The sequence below is a fragment of the Bos mutus genome, chromosome 15 (assembly GCF_027580195.1).
Source record: "Bos mutus isolate GX-2022 chromosome 15, NWIPB_WYAK_1.1, whole genome shotgun sequence".
Taxonomy (NCBI): Eukaryota; Metazoa; Chordata; class Mammalia; order Artiodactyla; family Bovidae; genus Bos; species Bos mutus.
In genome coordinates, this window is record NC_091631.1 from 4,059,700 (window position 1) to 4,078,187 (window position 18,488).

The following is an 18,488-nucleotide window of genomic DNA, read 5'->3' on the forward strand; positions in this document are numbered from 1 at the left end:
TGTTATCTGAGCTGAGATGTATGTGCCTCACTCACATAACGATATGAGCCAATAAAGCAAACCTAAAACCCAGTCCATGAACTCAGCATTATTTAGGAATTCTCTTTCAGCAGTCATTTTCAAACCATTAAGTAAGGGAAAGGAAATTTCCATTTAAGATAAAAAGTGAATAAACCTTTAAAGCAGCAATTGTTGATGGGTCAACGATCGCTACCCCCAGGCAAATTATGCTCTACAAGTAACACCTTGTTATGAAATGAGCATGTCACTTATTTCCCAAAAGCATCTGGAGAGGTAAGCACAACCTGTGGTTTCTTTATCACATTTTCTCAAAGTGATACTTTGTTGTTGCTGTTCAGTCATCATGTCCAACTCTTTGCGACCCCATGGACTGCAGCACGCCAGTCTTCTCTGTCCTTCAACATCTCCCAGAAAGTGCCCAAGTTCATGTCCATTGAATCCGGTGATGCCAACCATCTCATACTAGGGTATTCAAATTACAGGTGAATTAGGTTTAAACACTTCAGTATTCATGCCTGGAGAATCCTGTGGACGGAGGAGTCTGGTGGGCTGCTGTCCATGGGGTCGCACAGAGTCAGACACGACTGAAGTGATTTAGCATGCATGCATGCATTGGAGAAGGAAATGGCAGCCCACTCCAGCACTCTTGCCTGGAAAATCCCAGGGACAGAGGAGACTGGTGGGCTGCCGTCTATAGGGTCGCACAGAGTCAGACACGACTGAAGCGACTTAGCAGCAGCAGCAGCAGTAGGTTTAAACATCCATTTCTATTGTCACAGACTTTTATAAATAGTGACCAACATACTGAGAAAAGGAGTCAGAATACTCTCTTTTATTAAATTATTTTTCTTATTATAAAGGTAATATATTCTCTTTGTAGGAAATTCAGATCAGAAAAATTTAAAAAGAATACAAAATTTATCTTAAATCCATAATCCAAATAAGCATTATTAGTCTTTAGAGCATTTCTTTTAGGTACTTTTCTATATTTATATGTCATTTTGGACCACTTAGATCATAATAAAGAAGTTGTCTAGTACCTTGTGTTTTCTGCTTAATATTATGTTGGAAGAATTTTTTCACACCATGAATTTTTCTTGTAAATAACCTCAATGTTCACCTGATATTTCATAACTATAATTTGCTTAATTTTCCCTCTTTATGTAGATATTTGAATTGTTTTCACTTTTTCATTATCTTACAAAATATGAAATATAGCCTGTATGCACAGTTTTTGTCCATAATCTTTATACAGAATAGATTCTGAAGAATAAGGAGTACTGGGTCAAGGGGATGACCAATTATAAAGCTCTTATTATACAAAGTCAAACTTCTTTCCAGAGTATTTACATCAACACAGTACTAATATAATTATCATAAAGTTCTGCTCATTTTCCAATTTAAAGTATTTCACTGTTTTTAAATTGCTTTTCCTTGATGGCTTATGAAATAGGGATTTTTTTTAAGGGATCTAATGTTTTTTCTAAGAATTTTCTTTTTATTAAAAAGTTTTGTTAATTTTTATAATTATGTAGGTAGAACATTTTTTTGTAAAAACTACATCTATGATAATAGTTATCTATCATACTTGTTGCAAAGAGTTTTCCAATGTGTTCTATACCTTTATGTAGTTAAATCTGTTCGCTTTGTCCTAGTTTTTATTTTGACTTTTTGCTTAAAATGCTCTTTCCCACACCTAGATTAGATATACATTTGTTCATTTGATTTTCTGTTTTTCTTTTGTTTTTCTGAAAGTTTTGAAGTTTTTTTTTTCTCTTTTTTTCTATTTATTTTATTTTGATGGCATACTAAGACCTTTTTATTCTAAAAAATTCTTACTCAGTTGTTTTTAAAATTTGCTTTATGAAAGTCTTTAATGCATAAGATTTCTTCAAATTTTCTTTTTTTTAATTAAAGAAAATTTTTATTTTAAAAATATTCAGTTGTTAAAAAATCTTTTATGAACTACACATAATATTTCTTCAAATTTTCTTTCAAAATAATGCCCTTTTACAGTTTGACCATATTTGCCTCTTACTGAGCTTGTCTGCTCATTTATTTCATTCATTTTTTAATATAAAGTTATTTATTTTAATTTGAGGCTAATTACTTTACATTTAATATAGTGGGTTGCATTCAACTTTTTATGAATATATTGACATGAATCTAACCCACAGGTGTATTTAACATGTTCCCCATCCTGAACCCCTCCCACCTCCCTCCCATCCCATCCCTCAAGCCAGGTCATCCCAGTGCACCAGCCCTGAGCACCCTGTCTCATGCATCGAACCTGGACTGGCAATCTGTTTCACATACAACAGTATACATGTTTCAATGCCATTCTCCCAAATCATCCCACCCTCTAAAAAAAATTTGAATTCATTTATAGTCTACTAGTTTTCTATTATTTAATATATTGATTTCTGCAGTCAACTCTTTCTGAATACAATTAGTTGCTTTTCTAACCTCTTGAGTTGATTACTTAATTCACTTATTTTCTCTCTTTATTTGTGTTCTTTCTAAATACTAACTATAATAATCAAGTATTTCAAGGATAAGAATAATGATATGTCTGTTTCTTCACTTTTATAGTCATCAAAAATTTGGAATATGTGGAAAGTTATGCATTTTACTTTTAGCATAGCATGTTGACCTATTATTATTATATAATAATATTCTTCAATTCCTCCATACCATCTGTTATTTTTCTTAATTTGTATATGAGAAAGTTTAGATGTAGTAAGACTAAGGTCGGTACACAACATCACATAGCTGCTAATCAGTGGAAACAGAATTTAGGAATACCTGACTGCACAGAAGCACATGCTGGTAAACAAATTGTAATGCTTGTTTCCTTGCCTTAAAAGTACCTGTGTTCTAAAGAGGTCTAGAGAATTTTTCATAGTCTTCCCTAAACAGCTTGATTTGCAAAATTCTTCTGAAACCTAAACACGATAAAAATTCTCCAACTATAAAGAAAGCTAAGCGCCGAAGAATTGATGCTTTTGAACTGTGGTGTTGGAGAAGACTCTTGAGAGTCCCCTGGATTGCAAGGAGATCCAACCAGTCCATCCTAAAGGAGATCAGTGCTGGGTGTTCATTGGAAGGACTGATGTTGAAGCTGAAACTCCAATACTTTGGCCACCTCATGTGAAGAGATGACTCACTGGAAAAGACCCTGATGCTGGGAAAGATTGAGGGCAGGAGGAGAAGGGGATGATAGAAGATGATATGGTTGCATGGCATCACTGACTCAGTGGACATGGGTTTGGGTAGACTCTGGGTGTTGGTGATGGACAGGGAGGCCTGCGTGCTGTGGTTCATGGGGTCACAAAGAGTTGGACACGACTGAGTGATTGAACTGAACTGAGTGAATCATAATGTTTCAAATAAAGCTGGGGGATATTGCATTGCATCGTGCTATTTTATCCTCTTCAGAATAATCTTTTTTCTTCTTGTGTGATGGTATCTTAGAAAGTTTTATTTGAATGTAATATAAACTCACAAATCTAACCACTAGTTATACCTCAAAAGTGAAAGTGAAGTTGCTCAGTCATGTCCGACTCTTTGTGACCCCATGGACTGTAGCCCACCAGGTTCCTCTGTCCATTGGATTCTCCAGATAGGAATACTGGAGTGTGTTGTCATTTCTTTCTCCAGGGGATCTTCCCTAGCCAGGGATTGAACCAGGGTCTCCTGCATTGCAGGTGGATTCTTTACCACCTGAGCCACCAGGGAAACCCTCAGTTATACCTTGTTAAGAAGTATACCTTAGGTAAAGAAGCTATACCTTACTGGAGCCTTAAGGATTCAATCAGTTCAGCTTTTTCTGAGGTGCAACTACATTACCCCTAATTTTGAGTTGAATTTACCCGATGTTTTATATTCACCCTGAAACAAGTTAAAAGTAAGAATAATAAATTCTGCAGCTTAACCTCATCAGCACAAGTGACTAGAGAAGGGAAACAAGGGAGTAAATTCTCATGAACTCAAGCCTCTGCTCCTTTGTATGGGTTCTCTTTTTATTCCTCTTTTCCTACAGGAGAAAATACATGAGCATTTTGGGGGGAATACCCATCAATGTACAATTATAGAAAGATGACTGAATGTCAACAGTGATAAAACTGTGGTTGTGTATATGAATGTGTATGTGCATGTGTGGGTGAGTGGGAGTGTGTGTGTGTGAGAGAGAGAAGACAGTTATGTGTTCATTTTGTGGCTAATAATATGGCCCAACTTTAAGTCTTGGGCTTATCTACTTGATGTTTTTATCAGTCTTACAAAAAATGATTCTGAGAAAACTTACTAAGATTGGTCTAAATTGATCCTCACAATTGTGATCCCTGTGCTATTCTCAGAGAAATCAGTTATCTGAACACCAGACTGGATTCAAGGAGCAAATGAAGAATGTGACGGAATTCCTCCTGTTTGGCCTGACACAGAACGCAGATGTACAGAAACTCTTGTTCGCTCTGTTTACCCTCCTCTACTTTCTCACTGTGGCAGGCAACCTACTCATCATTGTGACAGTCACCACTAGCAGAGCCTTAGGTTCCCCCATGTATTTATTCCTGTCTTTCTTGTCCTTCATAGACCACTGCTGCTCTTCTACCATGGCACCCCAAATGATATTTGACTTACGTGCTCAAAAGAAACCATCTCCTTCGGTGGGTATATGACTCAGCTCTTTGCAGAGCATTTCTTCAGAGGAGTTGAGATCATCTTGCTCACGGTGATGGCCTATGACCGCTTTGTGGCTATCTGCAAGCCCCTGCATACGCCATCACAATGAACAGGCAAGTGTGTGGCCTCCTGGTGGCCATGGCCTGGGCTGGAGGATTTCTTCATGCTCTGATTCAAATTCTTTTTATAGTCTGGTTGCCCTACTGTGGCCCCAGCATCATTGACCATTTCATCTGTGACCTTTTCCTTCTGCTGAAATTCTCCTGCATGGACACTCACATCTTTGGTCTTTTTGTTGCTGCCAACAGTGGGCTGATGTGTATGCTCATCTTTTCCATTGTTATCACCTCCTACGTGCTCATCCTTTGCTCTCTAAGAACACGCGGCAACACTGCAGAACAGCAGAGAGCGCTCTCCACTTGCGCCTCCCATGTTACTGCAGTGATCCTGTTCTTTGTACCCTGTACATTTGCGTACCTTCGGCCCACGATCACCTTCCCTATTGATAAAGCAGTGGCTGTGTTTTATACCATGGTAACACCCATATTAAACCCTTTCATCTACACCCTCAGAAACTCAGAGGTGAAAAATGCCATGAAGAAGCTCTGGAGCCAAAGAGTAACCTTGGGTAACAATTTTTGTGAGTAGACAAGATAAAACAAAATCTATTCATATCTTAAGAACAAGTGTGACTAATAGAAAGGATAATGATTTTGAAGTTAAAAGGTATGACTTTAAGGATATTATTCACCCCTTGCTTTCTGGACTCTTTAATGATTCATCTTTCATAAAATGTCACAATTTGATTAAATGATGACTAAAGTTCTTCAATTAGAAATTTCTTTGCTTCTACAAATTACTACTAATCAAGGGGACATTGTTTTTAAAAAATTATTACTTTTTAATTTTATTTTTTTTTTTTTTGTGTTTTTTTTTTGTTTTTTCTGGTTTGTTTTCTAATTTTTTCTCTTTTGTTTTGTTTTAAGTGTTTTGCTACACTGAGTCTTTGTTGAGTTGTGACACACGGGTTTTCAGCATCTGGATAGCGGATGAGACTGAGGGCTTCTCTCTAGTTGAGGTGATTCTTAACCACTGGACCACTGCAGCTGCTGTTCTCTAATTTCACAGAGGCTGGGGCTTTAGGTGTCAGGGAACTTCAGTAAAGTCATATATAGAATGGTGCCTGGGCAGTATTTTAACAACTACATATTTTTTTTTAATGAATAGGTACACAGGTAGGTTTTTTGTGAGAGATTCTCAGCATGAGGGGATCTTCCCGGATCAGAGATTGAATCCATATCCCCTGCAGTGGCAGGTGGATTCTTAACTGCTGGACCACCAGGGAAGCCCCCAAAGGGGCATTGTTAATCAACTTAAAGAATCACAGAGGCTGGAAAAACTTTGAGTTACTGTATTCAGTAGAAGCACTCTCTGTAAAGCTTCAGATATAGAGTGTATAACCAATAGGCCAAATAATTAAAATATCTAAACAATAAGTCCTAACAACCAAATATTTTTTTAATGACGTTTTAGTCCAAAGTACTGTAGGCAAGGTAGAGCTATTATTGTGAGAGATAATGACCAATGAGAAAAGAATGAGTTTTGAGAAATGAGAGTGACATAAAGACAGGACTCATTTCAAAATTAGTACCAAGTGCTGCACAATTCCAGGGGCACCCTTTACAGTGTAATCTGGGCTCTTCTCAAAATGAATTATTTTCTATGTCTAAAGCTAAGAAAGGATATAAAATTCTTCCAGGCACAACTGTAGAGCCATCTTGCACACAATTTCCCAGGCAGTGTTTTATGGAGCACTGTTTTTGTAAAATATATTCAAAATACTTTTGGGGGGCGCCAATTTGTGCTTTAGCTAATGGATAGAGAAGTATCCAGTACAAACAAAAATTAACTTGGTGATAGGTGAGTAATCAAGTCAGAAAGTGTGCACATTCAAATTTGAATGGGAAATTTTAGACCAATTGCAAACCAATGAGATGGAAAATCATGTGAGATATAGACAGAGTGCAAGTTCAGGATTCATTTGTTGCACAGCAAAATGGTCCTATCCTGACTAGTTACATTGAACCATTTCATCTTTTAAAAGACTTATAAATATCAAGGAGAGAAAAGGTTTCCATCACTTTTGCAATTATCTTCATTCTCTAAGCACAGAATGAATAAATGTCCATCTTTACGGAACCAAGTCTAAATAGAGCATTTTCTTCAGTGTAATGCATTACATTAACTGAAGTTTCTAAACCAGAAATTCATACACCATCATGTCTTTCCCTCCACCAGAGATATAAGGCGATCTTGAAGAAAATTATTAACTAGCTATTGCTGCTCAGTCAGTCAGGTCTGACTATTTGTGAACCCAAGGGCTGACTGTAGCCCTCCAGGCTCCTCTGTCAGTGGGTTTTCCAGGTAAGAATACTTAAGTGGATGGCCATTTCTTCCTCCAGGGGATCTTCCCAACCCAGGGATCTAACCTGAGTCTCCTGCAGCTCCTGCATTGGCAGTCAGATTCTTTACCACTGAGCCACCTGGGAAGCCCATTATTAACTAGGAAGGAGCGCCAACAAAAATTTCATCTCTAACGTGAACCATGTCTTCAAAACTTGTTAAGCAAATGTTCTGGCTGTTCCAAACAGTTCCTTCTTCCAACACATTCTTTTTAGTATATGTTCTAAATTTTCACTGATTTCCTATAAACTTTATCCCCACAAAATGTCCATGTATCTCAGGAGGATGCTATGCTTCCCACTTCTCAGGAAAAACCAGGACCAAAACAGAATCTTTCTCTTAATCTCAAGCCTCCTCATCAATAATTGTATCCATATCACCTTTTAGCCCTCTGTTGCAAGCTATTAATAGATATGCAAGGGTTCCTATTTAGTTTTAATGTAGCTATGTGTGTTCTGCATGCAACTGCCTTCTCTCTTCTTAGAAATCTTAGTTTGTTAACTATCAAAATTTTAACCTTTGGTCATTAATCTTTATGCTCTAACCAAACCGCCATTCACATGCAATCTGGGGTCAAAACAAGGAAACAGTACCTTTGGCTCCAATCTATGTGATCACTTAAATCCCTTCTCAGTTATTCCTAACCTCATCCCTACTCTTCCTTCTCCCACCAAATTCTCATTATTAGCTTATTTCCCTTTCTAATAATCCTTCCTTCTATAAATTAGGAGACAAGCTCTTCCTATTGAATTCTCAATCTCTTTGCATGATTTCACCATTCTATCAACTACCAGATTACACTCAAATTGTCCTTGTCGTTTTTCAGTCACCAAGTCATGCCCCCCTCTTTGAGGCCCTATGGACTGACCTGAAGTATGCCTGGCCTCCTTGTCCCTCACTATCTCTCAGAGTGTCTCTGGGTCTTGATAAATCTAAGGGATTGGGTCCCAGAAGAAAAAAAATAAGAATGATAACAAAAGCAGTTTCCTTCTGATCTTCTCAAAATCAATGATCAATCAGAATTATAGTTATTCTGTGTCGTTACTAGGAAGTTCCCACTATGGGTCAGTCATCCTGTGTCTGTTGGCATCCTCCTCCCAGGACAAAACCCCAACCAACCAGTCAAGCTGATGGAATCCATGTTCTACATATGTGAATAAGTGTTTCTCTAAATTCCCAAGGACTCTGACATTTTCCCCAAAGACAGTTTTTCAATAGGGCATTGTTCTGTGGGTAGGGAGCATAACCATTCCTGCTCCTGATCAATTCCTTAGGTAGAGGAACAACCTGAACTCAAAATGCCCAGTTAATTACATCACTCCAGATAATTCCTGACAAGGTTGCAATCAACTCCACATCAGAGTCTGAAAAAGAGGAAACAGAAGCAAAGTTCTCCTACTTACAGTGCTTTTTTTCATTTTTGTACAGGGGTATTCTACAAAGAAGTTTGACTGAGTGTGATTTTCTCAGTCACTTCTGGACAGAAGCATAATCCTTTACTTTATGTCCTCAAGATTCCCCATCATAGAGTAGGAAGCAAACTGCTATTCTCCCAAACAGATTATGATATATTGACACCTGGATTGTCATGAAAAAAAAAGTTATATAATGATGACTAGGACGTAGGGGGGGGGAGGAATGATAAATTATTATTTAATGAATATGGAGTTTCAGTCTGAGAAGGTGAAACATTATGAAGATGATTGGTGAGGTGTTTGCACAACAATGTGAAGGTATTTAATGCCACTCAAGTGTGTACTTGGGTGTGAGAGTTGGACTGTGAAGAAGGCTGAGCGCCGAAGAATTGATGCTTTTGAACTGTGGTGTTGGAGAAGACTCTTGAGAGCCCCTTGGACTGCAAGGAGATCCAACCAGTCCATTCTAAAGAAGATAAGTCCTGAGTGTTCTTTGGAAGGACTGATGCTAAAGCTGAAACTCCAGTACTTTGGCCACCTCATGGGAAGAGTTGACTCATTGGAAAAGACTCTGATGCTGGGAGGGATTGGGGGCAGGAGGAGAAGGGGACAACAGAGGATGAGATGGCTGGATGGCATCACTGACTCGATGGACGTGAGTCTGAGTGAACTCCGGGAGTTGGTGATGGACAGGGAGGCCTGGCGTGCTGCGATTCATGGGGTCGCAAAGAGTCGGACACTTTGCAACTGAACTGAACTGAAGTGTATACTTAAAATGGTAAATTTCATTCTATACATATTTTATGACAATTAAAAAAAAATCAGAGAGTGGGCCAGACTGAGAGTGAGGGTGACCGCTAACAGAAGCAACATCATTAACTGTCAAGAACATGAAAGCATTGCTTCTCTCTCTGCTCTGAATTTCAGGAATGCATCAGTTTGGTTTAAAGTTAAAGGTAGGTGAGAAAGAAAGATGACTCTGTGCAGTTCCAGCCAGCTCTTCACTCGAAGCTGAGGGAGAGAAGACTATAGTGGAGTGTCCTTTTTGTAGTTTCTTTTCTTTCCCTCTGGATGTCTCTATACACGAGTGCTTGGCTGAGCGTGACTTTTTTCAAAGTTTACTCTGAGAAAGCATGGAGAGCAGTAAAATCGCTATACATCCCAGTGGTTCCCTCTGTGTGTGGCAAAGCTACAAGCTCTATAGTACATCATGAGGCTGTCACCTAGGTACTCATCCCAGAGATAGTTTATATGTTCATGGCTTTTAAATTACTCGAGGTCTGGGAGCTGGGAACCTGCTAGTTAAGTCTCCTCGGTCAGTCACTAATAAACATGTCACAATGTCTGAGGGTAATCTGGCCCAGACTGGCATTTCTACTCTCAGGGTAACCATATAGTACCAAACACTCATGTTTTCAGAGAGAAATCCATTCTCTGAACTCTGACCTATGCCTAAAACCACCCCATATATCCTTTGGCAAGGTCACCAACGTCAAAATGAGCAACAAAATCCTAATATCAAGCTTTGCTCTTATCTTACCTAAGTTTCATTCTAAACTATAGCCAGAAGTGTGTGTGTGAGTCAGTCATGTCTGACTCTTTGTAACCTCATAGACTGTCACCCACAAGTCTCCTCTGTCCATGGAATTCTCCATGCAAGAATACTGGAGTGGATAGCCATTCCCTTCTCCAGGGGACCTTCCCAACCCAAGGATCAACAACATCTCCTGCATTGCAGGCAGATTCTTTACCACCTGAGCCACCAGGGAAGCCCATAGCCAGAAGTATATTTTTAACCAAAGCTCAACTGCATTTCTAAAGCTGGTCTCTAATGTTGTTTGTGAGAGTCAAACAGGAGCAAAAAAAAAGTCCGTGGCTGATGCTTTAGCAAAGATTCCAACAGAGCCAATTACTAATCCTCTGAGGACTTGGGAGATTGATGTATTACCAAACCCTGAGCTTTTTTGAAAGTCTATTTAAACATTTCTCTAGAGTCAATGAAGAAAGAATTACAAACAAGGGCCTTGAAGTAAATAACAGCCACAGAGCCATGCATCAACAAGGTGAAGATCTGTTTGGGAGACCCTGCTCCCAAGGTTAGTACGAGTTAGAAGAATGGATTAAATCAGGAATAAAAGGAGTTCAATCCCTGGGTTAGGAAGATCCCCTGGAGAAGGAAATGGCAACCCACTCTAGTATTCTTGTCTGGAGAATTCCACGGATAGAGGAGCCTGGTGGGCTACAATCCATGGGGCCGCAAAGAGTTGAACACAACTAAGTGACTAATACTTTCACTTTCACATACATTCCACAATTTCATATGCAAGTTTCTTCTTACTTTGAAGAATCAAATTTGAATAATTTGATGTATACATTTGAATAATATATTTGAAGATGCATGTATAATCTCATAAGAATCCTGGAAAGTGAGTTAAAATTAAATCTGAAAGCTATCAAAGTTTCCTAATTCAAACAGCTTGTTTTCTGAGTAAATCCAGAAAATGGGAGAGTTGTCTAGAGACATAAGAATTCTACTGTCCTCCTTGTTAGTTGACAGTCTATTTGCAGCTGTGGGGCAAATGCCTGGTGGGAAGAAAGCGATGTCTGGATTTAATCTACAAACTGAGGAATCCACAACCAACTGATCCAAGTTAGTGATAGCTAATTCTCTTCCCCAAAATTTAAGATGGTTAACTTAGCCAATTTCATTTCACTGAAATAATATTTGTGGTTAGATTCTGTAAATTGAAACTTAGCCTTTCTCTCTAAAAATGAATTTGGACACAATGATGTGAAAATGTCAATAGAAAATACTGTATGGAATGTTCCCAGCCAAGATGCTGTTGAGAATCACTAAAGTCACTTTTACAAGATTGGGATTAACATTTATGTCTTAGCACCCCACTCCAGTACTCTTGCCTGGAAAATCCCATGGACGGAGGAGCCTGGTGGGCTGCAGTTCATGGGGTCGCACAGAGTCGGACACGACTGAAGCAACTTAGTAGTAGTAGTAAGTAGATTGATCCTGAAGATCTCTGTAATTATTAAAAATTATTTCCTCTTTTCATGATTTCCATGCCACCACATTGAAGTATTTGTGAGTTAAATCTTTGAAGAATGATTGGCCATCATTGGAGTCATGGAGAGAGAAAAACAGCTGAGGCATAAGCTTTCCTGAAAACTCTAAACTATCTTACTTCATCTTTATTGAAACCTCCAAGATCATGATGCTGAGTTCTGTGCCCAGAAATTTTTGAGGAAAAAAATATGTAGTTATGTTTTTGGCAAGCGTTAGGGAAAGAAGAGAGAAAGAAAGATAACGAATAAAATAGCTTATGATCTTGGTTACAACAATGTGTAGTCTATCTTGAAAACCTATATACAGTCTCACTCCCCAGGAAAAGAATGCATTCTTATATATATTCAATATTTTTACATTAATGTAAAAATGTAATGTAATTTAAGTAATGAAAATTTCAAGTTCATCTTAATTGATAAAAACTTATTCCAAAAGGGGAAATTGTATTATTTCAGGTGGTCCTGATATTTTTGTCTGGTCAATAGGAAACAGGAAAACTTCTTGACTTACATCATTTCATAGCAAAATGTGAGTAGGGTAATATAACTAATCCAGAGCATTATTCTATATGCAGTGAAAGAACAATTACACAGAAAGCTCATTTCAGAAATATTGAGGACTTTTCAGGGAACTTTGCACCACTTACATGTTCACATTCGAAGATGTGGAAAGAGTGAGCATAACTATCTTGTTGGGCCAGACACAACATCCAGGGTCGCTGAGTGAATGCTGCTCAAAGAGCTGTTATAAAGAGAGTTTCTTGGCATTTTGAACGACAAAAACTCCATCTGCAGCTCTGTCTGTGTGTGTGCATGTGTGTTAATTCAAAAAAAAAGGAATAACAGGTCACAGAACACAGCTGGTATAGAGTAAGGTTTGATTGGTACTTTTCATGTCTGATACAAAGTTAATTTTTAAAATATTGTGTCCATATACCTATGAATATTCATTTCAATAGACAAGCATTAATATAACTTTATAAAGAATTGTCAATGAAATCTGTCCCCCAGAGTAAAAAAAGGCTATCTGTGAGACATTCAGAGCTAAAAAGAAAATTTAGAAGTTAACTGCATGTCAATATTCATAAAAAATATCTTGCTTTTATTGTGGTATTTGTAAGGTATTGTCACAATATATTTAAATTATATGAATCAGGAGAGATTTAAACTCCTCCCATTCTTCTTTACAACTCTCTGTAAAATATCAGAGATAAGTGAAGGGAGTAGCTTCACCAGTCCCAGGGACCCAGGCTAAAGAGATGATGAAATTTTTTCCATAGAATTTAAAATATCATCACTCAGAAATATTGTAATCTTTCCAGATCAACTACGTGCGTACAACTCAAGATGAACTGAGGGAAAGGATGAGCAACATAACAGAAATCCTCCTACTGGGCCTGACCCAGAATCCAGGACTGCAGACACTCTTATTTGCTGTGTTTCTGATCGTCTACTTGATCACATTGGCAGGTAACCTGCTCATCTCCATCACCGTCTTCACCAGCCCAGCCCTCGGCTCTCCCATGTACTATTTTCTGTCCTATTTGTCCATGATAGATGCTTTCTACTCTTCCTCCACAGCACCCAAGTTGGTCTTTGACTTGGTCTCTGGAAAGAACACCATTTCCTTCAGTGGCTGCATGACTCAGGTCTTTGCTGAACATTTCTTTGCTGGAGCCGAGATTGTCTTGTTAACTGTCATGGCCTATGACCGCTATGTGGCCATCTGTAAGCCCCTGCACTACATGGCCATGATGAGTTGACCCGTGTGTGCTCTCCTGGTTGGAATGGCTGGGGCGTTAGGCTTTCTCCATGGAGGGATCCAGATTTTGTTCATGGTTCAGTTACCATTCTGTGGCCCCAATGTCATTGACCATTTTATGTGTGATTTAATACCTCTCCTGGAGCTAGCCTGCACAGACACTCACCCTCTGGGGCCCCTGATTTCTGCCAACAGTGGGTCACTGTGTCTGCTAACTTTCCTAATGTTGGTTGCTTCCTATGTTGTCATCCTGCGCTCCCTGAGGACTCACAGCTCTGAAGGGCGTCGCAAAGCCCTGTCCACCTGTGCCTCTCATGTCACAGTTGTCATCCTGTTCTTTGTACCTTGTTCGTTCCTCTACCTAAGACCCACGACCTCCTTCCCCATTGACAAAGCTGTGACTGTGTTTTGCACCATAGTAACTCCTATGCTGAACCCTTTAATCTACACCCTGAGAAATGCAGAAGTGAAAAATGTCATGAAGAAGCTCTGGGGACAAATAATGAAAACTAGTAATGAATAAATCTTGTGTGGAGTATTTAGGCAAGATTTCTCCCCTTCTTAATTGATTGAACTGGGATGATTCTTCTGTCTGGATCAATTTTCTCTAGGGGCTCATACATTGTAAGCCAGGGTTGATATTCAGAAGGCATAGTACACTCAGTGCTGAGAGCCCACGATAGTCTTAGGAGGTCATGAAATGTTTTAATTTCTTTTACAACAGAAAGAAAGAAATTAATATAATCTAAATGCAGCTTAGATTATAGTCATCTATACAACCATGCAGTCAGAAAAGATAATTTTTAACATTTTCATGGAGGAGAAGACCCAAGAGGAAGAAAGTACCAAAGGTCCACGAAAGTCATAATGTTGCCCTGAGTGTGGGTACGAAACAGATCAACAGCAATATTCTTGAACACTTGTTATACCCAGCACCATAGCTAGAATGAAGTTTTACTTTAAAAGAGGGAAGACAACTACAAATGAAAAAAGGACAGAACAGTAGGAAATAAGCTTTCAAAAAGTACATTTATACACTTTTTCTGATCTTTCTAAGTTTGAGAGGTTTATAAATAAAGACAGCAATAAAAAGAAATTTTTACTTATCACAATCCCAAACAGATGGCATTTGCACACAAAAGTACTTTTTGAAAATTACACTTCATCATTCCTTGTAGTATACAAGAGTTTACAAAAAGAATTAGAATTGGATGGCATAAAATAAACATAGTTGATAAAGTCCATAGAGCTAAGGCAGAAAATATCTATACATTAAAGTCTGGTTTTAGACACAGACAAAGGAAAAGAAGATTCTCAAGACAAAACAGTGGTTATAGGAAATTTCCAGTGATTTAAGAACAAGTCATGGAACTGTCATGGAACAGCACAAAATCACAAATCTGAGCTAGAGTAAAGAATCCATACCATGTACGTAATGAAATTCTAAGAGATTCAAAAATAGAGATTAAGAGCTTTGGACAAAGTAGGCTTAATTTCTCTTATTGTCTCCAGCATTAATTATTCGAGTAAATGTTAGCAAATTGTTTCATCTATTTTTTTCATCTTTAATAAAAAAAAAAAAAAGAATTTCCCAGGTGGCTCAGTAGTAAAGAATCTGCCTGCCAAGTAGGAGACACGGGTTCGATCCCTGGGTTTGGAAGATCCGCTGGAGAAGGAGGACTTGGCAGCTCACTCTAGTGTTCTTGCCTGAGAAATTCTATGGACTGAGAAGCTTGGTGGGCTACAGTCTGTGGGGCTGCAAAGAGTCAGGCACAACATCACAGCTAAGAAACAACAACAAATAGGAAAATAACATTACATGCTTCCTTAAATTGTGCAGATTAAATGATTTCAAGAGGAAAACTGAGTCAGCTAAAAATTAACAAAAATTGCTTAGACTTTGTTTCAACTTTCAGAGATTCCACAAGAGCATAAACTATGCTGGGGGCAGTGGTTCCTAACAGAGGAGCCCAAGAGCATCGCTACCATTATTCACTAACCAGGACAGCAGGGAGACCAAACGTCCATCCCAGCCTCACTTCACTCCAAAATGTGTCATCTCAGCCAATAAAAAGTTCTCTGAATGTTGAGAGCGAGTGCCTCACCAACTCCCTATTCTGGGATTAAACTCCATTTAAATATCTCTGTAGTGACAAATGGGAGAGCCGGTGGGATCAGCTATGAGATGTTTGAAAGTGAAAGTCACTCAGTCATGTCTGACTCTTTGAGATCCCATGGACTATACAGTTCATGGAATTCTCCAGGCCAGAATACTGGAGTGAGTAGCCAGTTTCCTCCTCCAGAGGATCTTCCCAACCCAGCAATCGAACCCGTGTGTCCCACATTGCAGGTGGCTTCTTTATCGGCTAAACCACCAGAGAAGCCCAAGAATACCAGAGTGGGGAGCCTATCCCTTCTCCAGTGGATCTTTCCAACCCAGGAATCAAACCGGGATCTCCTGCGTTGCAGGCGGATTCTTTACCAGCTGAGCTACGAGGGAAGCTTGAGCAGCATCTATTTCAGAAGCTCTCGCTGATAATGGATCCTTTTATCCTGTTTCCATCCTCTAGAAGAAAGAGAAAAAGGGAGCGCTCAGTTGGAAAGACGAAGAGATCAATTTCTGTACAGAGTTTGTGATTTATGGGGAAGACTTCAGAAACTTGTTTTCAGGAGGGTTCCCAACCAGGAATTTGAACATAAGGTGATGCCAGCATTGCATTTCTAATGTTCTTAAGATTTTATTGTCAGGTTAGCTCTCACTGTATTTATAAAGGCTTTAAACAACAGATACTTTGCCATAATCTCCTATGAGTGAGTATTTTGAAAAATATATATATATATATATATAAATATATATATAAGCAACTGTGTATTTAAAAACTCAAAATTATCTTTTAAACATCTAGTGGTAGTTCCCAAGAAACATGGAATGTCACAGGATGATGTAGAAAGAAGGCTGATGATGGTGATGATGATACTGGTAACGCTGGTGACAATAGCTGTTTACTGAGCCCTTTCTGTGAATAAAGTCTTGACCTGAGCACTCATTCTGTGTGTTTGGGAGGCAACAGATTTCTGACCTTAATTTATGACTTTAAGTCTCAAGCCGAGAAAACCTCTGTCTAAAATATTTCTTTATTTGAACATAATGGTGAACCTACCCTTGCTGCGCTGCTGCTAAGTCGCTTCAGTCGTGTCTGACTCTATGCGACCCCAGAGACGGCAGCCCACCAGGCTCCCCCGTCCCTGGGATTCTCCAGGCAAGAACACTGGAGTGGGGTGCCATTTCCTTCTCCAATGCATGAAAGTGAAAAGTGAAAGTGAAGTTGCTCAGTTGTGTCTGACTCTTATCGACCCCATGGACTGCAGCCCACTAGGCTCCTCCATCCATGGGATTTTCCAGGCAAGAGTACTGGAGTGGGGTGCCATTGCCTTCTCCGAACCTACCCTTAGGATGGGGTAAACATCAAAAAATCAATGCTAGTGTAAAAAACATAATTATGACAGCTTTTTCTATTTGTGTGTTTACTCTGTGCAAGGAGCTTTTCTTTTGCTATTTAATTCTTATTAAAGCCCAGTAAGTACAGTAATTGGAGAAGGCAATGGCACCCCACTCCAGTACTCTTGCCTAGAAAATCCCATGGATGGAGGAGCATGGTAGGCTGCAGTCCATGGGGTCACTAAGAGTCGGACATGACTGAGCGACTTCACTTTCCCTTTTCACTTTCACGCATTGGAGAAGGAAATGGCAACCCACTCCAGTGTTCTTCCCTGGAGAATCCCAGGGATGGGGGAGCCTGGTGGGCTGCCGTCTATGGGGTCGCACAGAGTCGGACACGACTGAAGCGACTTAGCAGCAGCAGCAAGTACAGTAATATTGATATTTACCTAACATTGTTGTATGTAATATATGGCCTCCCCGATGGCTCAGTGATAAAGAATCGCATGTAATGCAGGAGACTTGGGTTCGATCCCTGGGTTGGGAAAATCCCCTGGAGAAAGAAATGGCAAACCACTCCAGTATTCCTGCCTGGAGAATTCCATAGACAGAGGACCTGTGGATTACAGTCCATGGGGTCGCAAAGAGTCAGACACAACTTAAGGAGTAAACGACAAAGGATACTATATGTGAAAGCGCCTAGGACCTGCACTTAGAACACGAAGATGATCAATAAATGCGATTAATTTTTGTCCTTGTTGTCCAGTCATCAATTTTCCTAAAGACACTAACCCTCCAATATCTGTTCCTGAAATATCCTAACTCCCTTTTCCTCCTGACAACTGGTGGACTCTCTCTAGATGCTAGAAGGACACTAGGCACTTTTAGGAAGTAAGGTGAAAGTCTCTTCCTTGTGAGACCAAAACTGCATTCAAAGGGACTAATTAACGATGGCACCACAGTGTTCTAACCTGTGAATGAGGCAAAAACCAAGCCCCAGAACTGTTTCAGCAAGTGATGCTGTGGGGAGAGGATTAGCCTTCAGAGAAACCTCGCAGTGATAATCGCATGTTATCACGCCCACCTTATAAGTCACCCTTTTCAGTGGCAAGGGAAAGATTTTCTGAGACCATGTTGATGAGCATTGTCAGTGGAAAGCAGAGACGACAAGCCAGCTATTTTGTTTTGAGGCTTTTCTCCCTAAGCTGAGCCACAGCATTTTTTTGGCTTCTCAATGATAGAGAAAGCAGATACTGGATTATCTACTATTATCTGTTATATACTGTTCTCTACTGATTGGTGGTGGTGACACTGGAAAGCACAGAGGAGTGCCGAGTGGCCTGGGTTCCAGCTGCGCCTCCACCACGGACCATCAGTCCAACTTTGGACCATCTGCTCCTCATCTGAGTCTTAAATCCACCACCTTTAATACAGAGACAACTGGAAAAGGTGATTTGTAATGCCGTAGGGTTTTTCAGGAAATAAGAGGGAAATGGATAATGGAACAAATTCTCAGCTGCTTGTGAATGAATGATGCCCTTTGGAATTTTCTCCTAATACTAGTCTAAGAAACTTGCAGCTCAGATGCATTCCTGCAATCAACAGCACATCCCCAGTGTGAGATCTG

At 39.4% G+C, this 18,488-nt stretch overlaps 2 protein-coding genes across 2 annotated transcripts; both read left to right on the forward strand.

The window, feature by feature from the left end:
* Positions 1-4,421: 4,421 nt before the first annotated feature.
* LOC102269627 (olfactory receptor 4C5-like) lies at positions 4,422-5,352 on the forward strand. Its single transcript, XM_070383244.1, is given in 3 exon segments — positions 4,422-4,668; positions 4,671-4,796; positions 4,799-5,352. Coding segments are annotated over 3 exon segments (927 nt in total).
* Positions 5,353-13,024: 7,672 nt separating this feature from the next.
* Positions 13,025-13,945, forward strand: LOC102268799 (olfactory receptor 4C45). The gene is given in 1 exon segment (XM_005911224.2): positions 13,025-13,945. A coding segment is annotated over 1 exon segment (921 nt).
* Positions 13,946-18,488: the final 4,543 nt, after the last annotated feature.